Here is a 12,954-nt window from a genome sequence, read left to right on the forward strand (position 1 = left end):
AACCTGGTCTTCTGGTGAAAGGATAAAGAGAAGAATGGATGTTTCGATGGGCAGCTTGCAGTCTGCCCCAGTCGGCTCACTGCACAGTCTTGGCATTGCTGCCCCCCATCTGGGGCAGTGGGCCGCAGCTGTGCCTGCCTTACAGCGCCTGGGCAGAGGGAAAGAATGAGTCCGGAGAGAGCCAAGAAGAGACTGCGGGTCTTGACATTCCCCTGCTGTCTCCCAGGACTCGACAGTTAGGTAAATCATTGCTCTTCCTACAGGGAGGCAGAAGCCCAGATGGTAGGAGGGACCAGAATATTTCTGGAATCCTGCTCCTATCTTGAGAACGAAGCAGAAACCCGTTGATGGCACATGGAAAACAGGGCTCACCGTGACTGCACATTTACCAGCCTCTCCTGCTCGGCTCCACCGTCTCACCCACCACTTCTACAAGGAACTACCAACTCACCCCCGAATCTTGGCCACCCCTCCTGGCCGCGTTCCCACCCCCACGCACGTCTCGTTCTTCTATATCTGAGTGTTCAGACTAAATGTTCTCGGAGGCAATTACAACTGTCACCTTCTCTGCCTGCTTCTCCTCCCCTCTGTTCCAGACGAATACCAAACTGTGCGGTTTTGGAAGACAGGAAGCTGTTATCTTTGCATTTCAGCTCCTCATGGGGTACCTGACACTTAAGTGCTGGAAGGTTCACCAGATCAGTAGGGCTGAGGTTTTCCTCCTTCGCGGCCCTCCCAGGTTTATAATCAGGAAACTGAGATCTTAAGAAGTCGAATGGCTTAGCACATAATAAAAGTCATGGGCATCTGTATTTATCAAAACTTCATTATGGTGAGAGTTTGTGTATGTTATTGTCAATCCTCCTGTCACCCTGGCGAGGCACATGTGGATCATTGTCCCTGTCTTAACACTGAGATGAGTCAGCCAAGGCTGCGGGGCAAGGACGTTGCAAAGCTGGGATTTGGCCTGACGCCTCTTACTCACTCCCTTTGCCCTCACAGCCTCGTCCAGACCGAGGCCGTTTGAGTCTAGATCTAACCCAAGGGGATTTGAATTGTACCCCGTCCTCAGGTCCTGCTTTGTTGTAATGCAATAATCAGATACTGCTTATTAACGCACGGCCCACTGGTGTAGACAGACCTGCTCTTCGAGAGGGGCATTTCCCTGGTAAGCAACAGTGCTGCCCATCTGCTCAAGGCCATCCTTACACACTTGCCCAATCACCAAGAACTGCTCATGAACAACAGTTGGAAAATAAATCAAAAGTCCAGCTGTCCAGTTTAAAACATGTTGGAATTTCCCCAGGGAAGTGACCGATCAAATGGGTTATCAGAAAAAAATACCGAGTGGAGGACACCACCATTTAGCATTGGCTCTTTGGAAGGTGAAAGCTAGTTATGGCAAGGCAGGTGCAGGCTTCCCCTAACTCTGCTTGTATCACAGAAAGTGAGACTTCACTTAGGTTGGGGTGGGGGTCGGTTCCTCCGGTTGGGAAGGAGAAAATGTATAGCCCGTCGGAGGGAGTCAGGAGAAATGCAGTGATGTGCGGTTACTCCCGTTCAAGAAGAGACCCGTGCGTTTCTTTAATTCAACACTTTTGACAGAAAACAACACATTGATCACACAAAATTTCTTCCCAAATGGCTAGCCATACTTCTGTAGTTACCCGGGAAGAAAATGAGATATCAAACTGTAAATATTTTCTCTGCGCCAAGCACTCCTAATGCTCGGAATCCTAAAACAGAAGGTTCATAGAAGGTTCTTGCAGCCGTAGGTATTCCCCTGCATTCTTGAGATCAGGTCTTTTTTTTTTTTTTTTAAGAGATCAGGTCTTTTTGATCGGAGCATTATCCTGTAGGCATCCTGCTCCCTCTGCGCTCTGTTAGTAAGGATGGTGTTGTAGGTTCTAACGAGGGGAAGGAAAGTGAGTGAGTGACGGTCATCTTATGTGATCCAGTCATTTCGTTGTATGGGAAAATGGGGGCCGAGACCTGTTTGCTGTATTAACCATTTGGGGTTGTTTGTGGGGTTTTTTTTTGTTTTTGTCTAAGTGGTTTTTAAACACATCGTGCAACCTGATAACATACACGCACGCACTCCACGTAGTGGGTCACAACCTGAAATAGTGGATGGAGCCATGTATCGTGGTTACGGCACAAGCCCCCGCTCTCCTCTTTAAATCTCCCAAAAGAATTTTGAAAGACCACATACCCCATTCACACATTTAAAGTTGTCATCTCACTTTTCTCTCTCCAAATTTAAACACTTGCAAAGACTATAATTTCCAGTTTGTCATTAATATGCCTTAAGTATATTTTTGTCAAAATCTGGAACCACGGATTTTGCTCAAGTTTGTGAAAAATGTCCATTGTATACCCCAGTTGCCCAAAGCCATTCCTCACTGCCTCGCCTATCAAGCTAATCAGACTTGCCGTCCTGTCCTGCGGGAGAGGACGTCGGTCTTCATTTTGCAAATCAGATACACCTAACGATGTGCCCACCGACTGCGGTTTTGAAGTCTGCGTCCAGGATGCAGAGAAGCAGGTGGATGACGGAGGGAGAAAGCCTTGCCAAGAGTCTGTGCCTGCTTGAAATCAGGCACTGCTCCCGAGAGACCTGCTCACAGGAGCAAAGCTTTCCAAGTTACCCCTTGATTTGATGACTGGAGGGTTTTGCATCCCAGGGCCAAGCTCCTTCAGAAGGTTTGAGGTGGATAAGAAATGTGTCTTTCGTTTGCAAAGTGACAGGAAGCCAGCCGAAGGGGTGGGAAGGGAGAAGCAACAGGTCTCAGACCCCTGGTTCTTTATGGTGGGGTTGATTTTGGGGAGATGTGCTTAAGGAACATGAGAGTCTTAAGAACTGATTCTCCTAAGGTGATGACCCCCGGGAGCGTTTGCAGACACCCCTACATCTTCGAACCGCTGTGCTAAGCCTTTACATGCTCATATGTAAAATGCAAATAATAATAGTACCTACCTTTGAAGACAGTTAGGAGGAATAAATAAGGTGACGCAAATAAAGCACTTAATGAAGTTCCAGGTGCATAAGTACCCACTGTGTGATCCCTGTTGTTATTGCTGTCGCCCTTCCTATCCCACCCCTCCTCTTGCTGACACTGTCATTTCTCCGTGGAGTAAGTCATCCTCGGGCGCATCCCAATCTTGCAGAACCAAGCTCTATCCACACCCCTGCAGCCAGCAGCCCCTTAGCCACTCCTTGGGCCTGGAACCTACATCTGGTGGCAAATTCCATTCTCAAAGGGAGAGACTGGGGTAAGAAGCCCTCATGCATCCTGTAGGTGGACACAGGTATCTGGGCAGGAAGCTCAGGCTTCTGACTTTCCAGAACTTGCTCTAGTTCGAGAGAGTTTGCATTTATCACATCAAGGGTTGGATACAGGTCTTGTGGGCACCTCCCCCTGGTCCAGCAGATTCCTTGCCCAGAGAGAGCAGGGCAAGGGCCCTAATAAAAACAGGTCCGAGACAGTGGGCTCTCCTGCTTAGGTCTAAAGGTCTTACCTCCGGACTGTCGTTGGCATCAGTTGACATGTCTTGAGTGACTGTGTTTTGAATATAAGACTTGAATATTATCTTGACAGCCTTTCTGATCCCAAGTTCAGTTCACATCAGCGGCCTTGAATCAATGGATGGAAACCACAGGAAAAGACACGTTACCAAAAAGACCTCTCCAGTCCTTCTCAGAAACAGAAGGTGACACCTGATTTTTGTTCCAGGCTCTGGCTTTCAGGCCTCAGGCTACAACTTCAACACTTATGAGTGGAGGGGTCCGAAGCAGAGAGGCAGCCTGTCCCCGGTCACTAAGCCGCGAAGCCAGACTTACCCAGATGTGGGGCTGAGTAATGAAGACTGGGACCGGTCCACAGTCAGTGGGTAAGGTTTTCATCAACTGCTGCCTGGCCATCGGCCCAGATCTGACCCTCTCTACTCCCCATGACACGAGTTGCTGGCATGACACTGGCCCAGTGGCAGGGTTCAGAGATGTGGGCCACCCAGCAGGAGCCTGGGCACCACCCCGTAGCAGGGCAAGAGCTGTTTCCCCTCATGAAAACCAGAGTTTTCATGTCCTCACTCTCTGACTGGTGTCTTCTCTTTTCCTTTCAAAGGTTGCATTGTGTTAACTTGTATTTTAAAAAAAGAAAAAGGATATGTCAAAGAGCCCCCCATTTTGCATTGAGATATATTTTAGCAATTTTGTTCCCTAACGAAAATATTTTAAGGAAACTCATAAAAACCAATAGCCCTTACGTGACGCATACCAGTATTTATAGGGGAGACAACATTTTCTCTTGGAGGCCTGACTTGTCTTTCAGGAGGCGGAGTAGCCGAGAGGTGTTCCCACCCAGCACCGTGGTGATGCGCCCCATTCCACGGGCTCATGGATGCCCAAGTCTAGTCAGGAAGGCCACGGTCCTTCCCTCCACTCTTTGAAATACTTTGCACTTCCAAAAGCATCCCCACTTGGAGGGGAAGAAAGGCCTTGGAGTTGGAAGGCCCAAGTCCTTGCACTTGGAGTTGGAAGAAAGCCAGACCCCAAAAAGAATGTCCCATTGTGTGTGTGTGTGTGTGTGTGTGTGTGAGAGAGAGAGAGAGAGAGAGAGAGAGAGAGAGAGAGAGAGATTGATTCTGGATCCCATCTGGCAAGTTCTCAACGCAGACTGTGCTTTTTGGACAACAGTTTTACAGGGGCTCCCGACAGTACGGAGGCCGAACAGGAGGAGAACTTCTGGTCCCAAGCGCTGGAGGACTTGGAAACCTGTGGACAGTCGGGAATTCTGAGAGAACTCGAGGTAGCCTCGGCCCTGCTGCTGACTTGTATCGTTTCTACACTCATTTTTTTTTTTTTTTTGGTCCTTTTGAGTTTGCACTTATCACATCAGTTCATTTAAAAGCTTTAACCCCTTTCCACAGGAGAAAGCTGACAGGCGTGTGTCTTTGAGAAACATGACTCTCTTGGTAGCTACCCTTTATGTTTATATTTTTTGCTTGTGAAGCTGCCTTCCCTGCCCCCCTTGCCTTCTGGACAGCAATTTTGATTTGATTCAGTGCAGTTGAAAGTATTTCTTTCCCCATCTCCACCCCCCACCCCGAGCTTACTGACTTGTGGCCTTTGCCATGGCTCCCTGCTAACCCTGACTGTACCTGTTTGCCACCGAGTCGCCGGGGAGGGAGCTAAAGCCTCCCGGCCGTGGCGCAGCTCATCCTCTTAGTTGCTTTAGAAAGGTTTCTTTGGCATGTTTTCATTTGTACCTGGTACAGCAGTTAATTTGATCGTGAAGCGGAACATAAGAGGAAATTTTATTTTATTTTGGTTGGGTTTGTTGCCCTCAACGTAGACAACAACGCAGCTGGTGAAAAAGGGCCGGTCTGTGTGAAAAGCAGCCAAAATATTACACAGTACTCTGCTGTTCATTTGCAAATCCTGATTCCACATTAACTTAGTGTGGATTCTAGGAGTTGTGGCAACATGGAACATAATAGCTGGACTCCTGGTGAGTTCTTTAATCAAAGCCATGAATTTGCTGACGATATTCGCACTGTGGTCTAGGAGGTCCTGGGCTGTTTCCTTTTATGTTCTTTTAAATTTTCTGAGCTGTAAAAAAATAAAGCGGCAAAAGTCTCATTTTTTTATTTTGATGTCATATGAGGTCCCCAAGTCACCATAAGGAATGTGAATGGCATAAGTGGGTGAAATTGCGATTCTAAAACAAGTACTCATCTTTATATTATTTTGCTTCTCAATTGCATGTGTGGATATTTGATGTGATTCTAATGTCTGTGAATCTGCAAAGAGAATTATAAAGGAAAATATTAGTGTGAACTTACAAAGACCATAGTACTACCTGGCATGAATTGAAACTTCAGAGCACGGTTAAAGGGCCTGGAGATGGATAATACTATAAAACTTAAATAAATGAGGACATTAACAATTGGTTCCTTTTTAGGCAACTTTCAAAAAGAGTAAAATGCTTAAGTATCAGCTGGCTTATTTAAACTTTTACCACTCCCTGTGTATAGAATGATCAGCAGAAGGGGCCCAAATTGGATAATGAGCTCAATTCACAATTCTTGAACATACTCCTGCTTTTCAAAGCATAGTTGGCTCATATGCCTTCTTCACTTTGCATTTTGATACTTCTCTTTCAAAGAATCAGCTGTTCTTCTAATATCTTGTTTTACAGCAGGTCAAACAAGGGTAATGTAAAAAGTAACACAGTGAGGTTGGGTCTTCACCCAGAGAGTGAGTTACCTAACGAACACGACATCTATGAGCATGGATGTTGTGTTGCAATAGCCTATAAACCTTTTCTAACATTGCTTCAGGCAGGTAGGACCCTTGAAATTATAAATCCAGAAATGGGTTGGGCTTATAAGCCAAAAGCAGATCAAAGCCCTATAACAAGGAAGAATGATTGGCAAATCTATAAATTAGAGTTTTATTTATACTTGTATTATAACGAGTATAATGAACTCTGATTGCTTATTGTAAATGTTACGGTGCAAAAAAAAATATTATTAGAGCTAGTTTCTTGCACATGAAATTTACATCCAGTATTAAAATTTATAGCATACTGTAACTATAATAAATGTAGAAGATTAGCTAAAACAAAAAATGATTACAATTGAAATGGAAGTGAAAATTATACTAGGCATTCTCCCCATTAGCTAGCAATTATTTAGGTTCAACTTTAGCCCTGAAAAATGTATAGTTTTAACAAAAGAAAAAAATTCACACTAACATTTTAGACAAGTTACTTAATCTGTCTTATCAGATAGTTATTCTTCTGTAAAATAAGGGGATTATAATGATTAATGCTTATATGGCACTTCACACAGACCATAGCATTTAATAATTATTCAATAGAAATTATTTTTGCCATTTTTATTAATGAACATTGCCTTAATTGCGGTTTTTTTGTTTAATATAGGAAGAACATTTAACTAAATATCAAATAGAAAACCCTTGCACATATCCCTCTAAGCTTTATGTATATCAGTTATCTTACTGATAATTTGGGGGAGGGGATTATAACTATAAATTATAAATTGTGCAAAATGGAACTAGGCAATAGAGAATCTCTAAGTAAAAGCAAATCTTAGATGATTCAAAATAATTATTTTTAAGCTTTATTTTATATTTTATATATTATGTTTTAATTATTTTTAAGCTTTATTTTATATTTTATATATTATGTTTTAATTTTCATATTCCTCCATAGTAAGACCATTTTTTTGTTGCTGTTGTTTAAAGCTCACTTTAAACAAAGCAGTCGGGATCCCTGGGTGGCGCAGTGGTTTGGCGCCTGCCTTTGGCCCAGGGCGCGATCTTGGAGACCCGGGATCGAATCCCACATCAGGCTCCCGGTGCATGGAGCCTGCTTCTCCCTCCACCTGTGTCTCTGCCTCTCTCCCTCTCTCTCTGTGACTATCATAAATAAATAAAAATTTTAAAAAAAAATTAAAAAAAAAATAAATAAATAAAAATAAACAAAGCAGTCAAGCCATGCTTTGAAACCTTGCTTCCAGCAGAACTCTTCCTAGATCAGTTTGGGATTTCTGTTGTGGCCAAGGCTCATCAAAGCAGATCTGTTATCTCCCTGTTGTAGAGATTAAGTATTTTATCTCCAACGTGTTTCCGACTGGTCCCATGAAAAATGAAAATAAAAAATAGATATTAACAAAGCAAATAACTTGTCTTAGTAGGTAAAAACAGTAGATGGATGGTCACCACTGCAAGAACAATAATCACTGGGTGCTTGTCACTTAACAGTGGAGACACAGAGAAGGATGTCCCATGACACCGACAGAGCTAGTAGTCAAAAGCTTTCGATTTTAAAAATAGATTTAACTGAAAAAAAAAAAATACTATGGATAATCCACATTGGTTTAAATATTAGGGTTTGTTTTTTTCTTTTAAAAGCTCCTAAAAAGTCAGTTCAAAAAAAAAAAAAAATCAACCGAATACTTGACTGGGAAGCAATACAGCCTGGTAGTCAAGAATAAGTGTTCTAGAATCAGAGTGCAAGGACTACAATCCCAGACTCTTGGGCAACTTGCTCGACCTAACCGGGCATCCTTTTCTGTGACTGAAATGGGGATGTATGATAACTCCAATACCTATCATACAGACTTATCTTAAGTATTAAATGACAACCTACAGACATGTATGTGTGGTACTTAGCACATGTTAACGGTCAGTGACCAGTAAGGTTTTTCCTACAATTAAATTTTTCTTTTTCAAAATTATCAATAATTGACGAATCTAGTCAAGATATTGATAACTGGTTTTGTTCCTTTTTCGACAGAGTTGTAGATACACATACATGTGCGCCAATACTTGGCTTCAGTTCAAAGATCTTGTTACTGGTGTGTGTATAGCCGAACACCAGGTGGCTCTTGGAATTACAAAATCTTAGAAAGATAACAAATGAAAAGTCTGTCACTTTGCAGGGTTCCCTCCTAATCAATAATTTTAGATGGTGCCCTTGGCTCATGTACTACCTGTGTCACCTTGGGGAGGTCAACCTCTGTGTGCCTCAGTTTCTGCACCTACAAATTAGGAGTGTGTGTTTCATTAAGTTGTTGTGAGGCTCAAGTGGGAGAACACAAGGACTCAACAAATGACACCCCACTGCTTTTAGCATCCTTATGAATGTGAACCATGAGATCGCAGTGTGGCCAGCAACACAGCATGTAGAGTTTGTTTTCTGTTGCCATGACATCAAGCGGGTTCACCAATCCTGGTGTACCAACGTTCGACCATCCTACCGAGGAAGATGTTGCTGGCTGCAGTTTTGTTTTCAGAATTTTAGCATTCCCATGGTACCATGAGAAATGAACATCCTCAACATGACATTGGTTCCAGATGCTTTTTCAGTTTCACGTCTAAGATTCAGTCATATTTGGGATCTAACCTTGCCTTTCCCTTGCATATGAACATACTTAGAAATGGAACAAGCTTCCCAGTTCACTGGTAAAATCCAATCCAAGTGTCCCAGCTTTTGAGCAAAGGGTTGAATCCAGTAGCACAATAAATGATTACTCTTGGCCTTTCTGAGGATCTCCCACGAAGGCCATTTCTAAGAAACAGTGACCTACGCCAAGTGGTGTGGAGACTTAGCTGGTCTACAGAATTCTGGGGCAGGTCAGAAGGCCAGACAGTGTACCAGTGGTAGGTAGGTAGCGTTGGGTAATTGCCTTTCATCAATAGCCCTGTTTCCGCCCCTTGTTACCTCCAGGTGGGGCTAGAGGCAGCCAGGGGAGGCCGCCTGGTTCCACTGTGAAAAGTTCTTTGTCCATTGCTGGAAGATATATTGAAGTGGCTTCATGAATCCCATCTTTAGAGCCCACTCGGTGGAAAGTTAATGCTTAGAATGTAGTTTGCAGGAAGCAAATGTTATAGCTTTTCAATTTGCCTCCAAACTGCCAGGGGTGGTATTTGATTAAATAAACTCAATGGCTTAAGTACTTAAATTGGATTTGAGATGTGCATTATAAATGTCATTTGCGAAGCATGTTCCCAGACTTTCATAGTTCAATTAGTATGTCCATTCTCCAGCCTTTGGTTGTGCCCCGAAGAGACTGTATTTTGACTGGGCAGAAGGAAAAATGTGCTTAATGTTGAGCGACCGAACCCTTTCCTTAGTCCAGGGCTTAACTGTTTCTGAAAATTGTCAATGCCACAGGCGACAATCATGTCGGGGAGCACGATGAGTTTGAATCATGAGGCCCCAACACCTCGCAGTCAGCTGGGGCGACAGGCCAGCTTCCAGGAACGGAGCAGCTCGCGGCCACATTACAGCCAAACGACTCGGAGCAACACCCTGCCCTCAGATGTGGGCAGAAAGTCTGTCACCCTGAGAAAAATGAAACAAGAAATCAAGGAGATCATGTCCCCAACTCCCGTGGAGCTGCACAAGGTCAGGATGCTTTCTTCTCTTTCCTCTGTCACCCTTAGTAGCCACTCTGCTTAGCGTGAGCACTGCGGTAATGACACGCAGTGCCCGGCGTGGTAATGACACGCTCCTGCGGGCTCAGCTGGCGACAGAAGCCAGCGGCCAAAGGCAGATCGTCAGGGACTCTGTGCTCAGATTGTGACCTTTGGGATGTTATCCTGTAAAATGGGGGAAATTCGCTTTGGAGCAGTGAATTTACTAAAAACCTATTTGTGGCCAAAATCTTCGCACAAAGGCTGGAGGCTCCAGCGTCCCATGGAGCTTAGATGAATTGGTCTGTCGTTCTTTGGAAGTGGGACAAAGATTTTCTGATTGTCATATGATTGTAGCTTCATTGAAAATGAGTTTCAGGCATAATGTTGGAATGCTTGCTCTTTAATGGCAGGCTTAGCAGACGGTTATGTTATGCAGAAGATGTGATATGGATGTCTCGGGTCAGGACAGGGCACGTCCTGGTGTGTCCCATCTCAGCCTGTGATGGTTGCCTCACTTGACTTCATGGAAGAAAGTCCCCTGTGGCACACAGAGCTGAATTGGGGTTGCTGGCCGAGTTTCAACAAGGCATGTGCAAGTGACAGTGTTTGCAGAAGCCCGGGGCAAGGAGAGCAGTGATAAGGAGGTGCCTCTGATTTTCTTCCATGGAACTAATGCTTTATTTTTAGTTAATACATAAAGATGCATAAACAGTAGTGATCTCACCCTTCTTGAGATCTTTGGTCTTGAGAACCAAGACCCTCTCTGGAGTTAATGACCTATTTGCTAGAAATTGGTTATTTGTCTTACCCAGAAAAGCAAGTAAATGTTGGATTGAGAGGAGGAAACAAGCCCTACACCCCCTTTTTTCCTCTGAAGACTTCAGTTTGCCTAAGCACCCGTATAAAAGATATTTTATAATTTTTTGCGGCTATTGGCTTTGCCAGCTGACAAAGGATGTGGTCAAAGAAAGACCAGAATGGGAGGTTGAGTTCTAAACCTTGTGTCCCTATGCTGGGTTAATTCTTACCACTCACTCACCCACTCATGTGGTACATGTGCCAGTGTGTTGTGAACCCCCACGGGGCACGTAGTCTCATGGTGAGCTAGGGTGGGAAAGCGTGGGAAGATGGGGAGGAGGGTACAGTAAGAGAGGCAGGACAGGGCTGACTGGGGGCGGGGGACAGAGGGTGGACCCTCACCCTCTACAGAGGAGACAGGCAAGGCTTCTTAGGAGCTGGTGTGGGCTCTGCAGGAAGGTGGGGGACAGGAGGGCATTCCAAGTGCAGCAGGAAGCTTGTGCAAAGGGATGTCGGGGATGGTGGCACGTTGGGGAATGCCAACATCCCAAAGTGAACAAAGCCTGCAATCGGAGCCTGTGCGTTAGGAGGAATCACAATAAAGAAGTGTCTGGTGTTGGAGGGTGGGGACGCAGGGAGTCCGCTTGTTCATCCAGCTTCCCTGAATTGGGGCATCTGTTTGGTACTGCCTGTCAAAGGCCCTAATATGCTAATTGGCAAATCCCATGAGGAGGCTGTAAGGTCCCCTCTGGTGGTTACATAGGGGAAGCTGTGGGGTCCGTGCCAATCCAGCTGTACCAGGAGCATGTGAGCCTCACCTGACTCCCTCAGGTGTCTGAGAATACTGGCCGTCCCTCTTCTCAAACATTCTCCTGCCCAGGCCGAGAAGAGCACGCTTCCTAACCCACCCTCCTTCAGCCCCTAAGGGAAAGGACACCAGCATGTATTGAGTTCCTATTCTGTACACTTTATATTTTTCGCCCTTACAATAATAGCCCTTCTTAGCATATATTTATTACCTCCATCCACGGGATAGGGAAATAGCAGGTGTAAAATAGAGTCATTTTTCCTTGGAGAGCGAGGCACTTGCCTCAGAGGAAGATTATTGATAGGCCACCGGTACAAAGGCCTGTCGGCCCATCCCTGCTGCACCATAAGCATTTAGCAAAGATAATGATGAGGAATTTGCTGTGCAGGTTGTTATCACTGAGGTTTAAAAAGAAGAAAGAAAGAAAGAAAGAAAGAAAGAAAGAAAGAAAGAAAGAAAGAAAGAAAGAAAGAAAGAAAGAAAGAAAGAAAGAAAGAAAGAAAGAGAAAGAAAGAAAGAAAGAAAGAAAGAAAGAAAGAAAGAAAGAAAGAAAGAGAAAGAAAGAAAGAAAGAAAGAAAGAAAGAAAGAAGGAAGGAAGGAAGGAAGGAAGGAAAGAAAGAAAGAAAGAAAGAAAGAAAGAAAGAAAGAAAGAAAGAAAGAAAGAAAGAAAGAAATCTTCTTTCTTAAAGAGGCAAACCGTACCTGCCAGCACCATGAGTGGCAGTGTGGCAGTGGGGCCACAGGGTCCCCCACACGGAGGGGCCACTTCGACCTAATCAGCGGGATGCTGCTTTTTGCTTTCGCTCCAGGCATTTCCCCTCAGCGGTGGCAATGGGGGCATCTCCCATGAAGCTTCACTTTCCTTCTGAGTCAGTCCCAAATGAGCGAGAACGCTCAAAAGTAGGTGGTGGTGTGCTGGGCGTCAAATGGCACACACACAAAGGATCTAGCTAAGGGGGAAAGGTAGCCAGGGAGTGTGCAGCCTGACAACCCGGAATCCTGGGCGTGCTGTATGGCCTGGTGTATGGCCTGGTGTAGGCCACATCCCGGCTCTCTTTTCCTTTCGAGAGCGAGTTCAGGTATTCTATTGGGCCACCCACATGTTGGTTGTTAAATGCGTGGCGTGCACAACAACACAGTCCCTCGGACTCGAGGTCATGCTGGCAAGGCCCGTGGGCGTCTCTTGACCCCTGCGAAGTTGCCTGACACCGTGAGGAAAAAGCACAGTGACTTGTTGGTGGGATTGAGTTGTTCTCCCAGCGGGGTGCCACTAGCCTATCGTGGTTTTTAGCCTAATTTTTCTTTTGGTAAAAATGAGGAAAAGGCACTGTTGTGGGTGGTGGAGTGGAGAAGGGCCAGAGCATCAGAAAAACATTCCTTGTTCGAGTTGGAGATAAT

General features: G+C 44.9%; 1 protein-coding gene across 5 annotated transcripts in view; it reads left to right on the forward strand.

The window, feature by feature from the left end:
• The window catches only part of GRIP1 (glutamate receptor interacting protein 1), a 655,025-nt gene that overhangs the window by 626,658 nt on the left and 15,413 nt on the right, over positions 1-12,954 (forward strand). For 4 of the 5 annotated variants that reach the window (XM_041754748.1, XM_041754749.1, XM_041754751.1 and 1 more), the window contains 3 exons: positions 3,735-3,891; positions 4,697-4,808; positions 9,705-9,938. In XM_041754748.1, coding sequence (XP_041610682.1) covers positions 3,735-3,891; positions 4,697-4,808; positions 9,705-9,938 — 503 coding nt within the window. Of the gene's footprint in view, positions 1-3,734; positions 3,892-4,696; positions 4,809-4,929; positions 4,975-9,704; positions 9,939-12,954 lie in introns of all 5 variants that reach the window. The other variant, XM_041754753.1, reaches the window with a different exon arrangement.

Source organism: Vulpes lagopus, chromosome 5 (assembly GCF_018345385.1).
Source record: "Vulpes lagopus strain Blue_001 chromosome 5, ASM1834538v1, whole genome shotgun sequence".
Lineage (NCBI taxonomy): Eukaryota > Metazoa > Chordata > Mammalia > Carnivora > Canidae > Vulpes > Vulpes lagopus.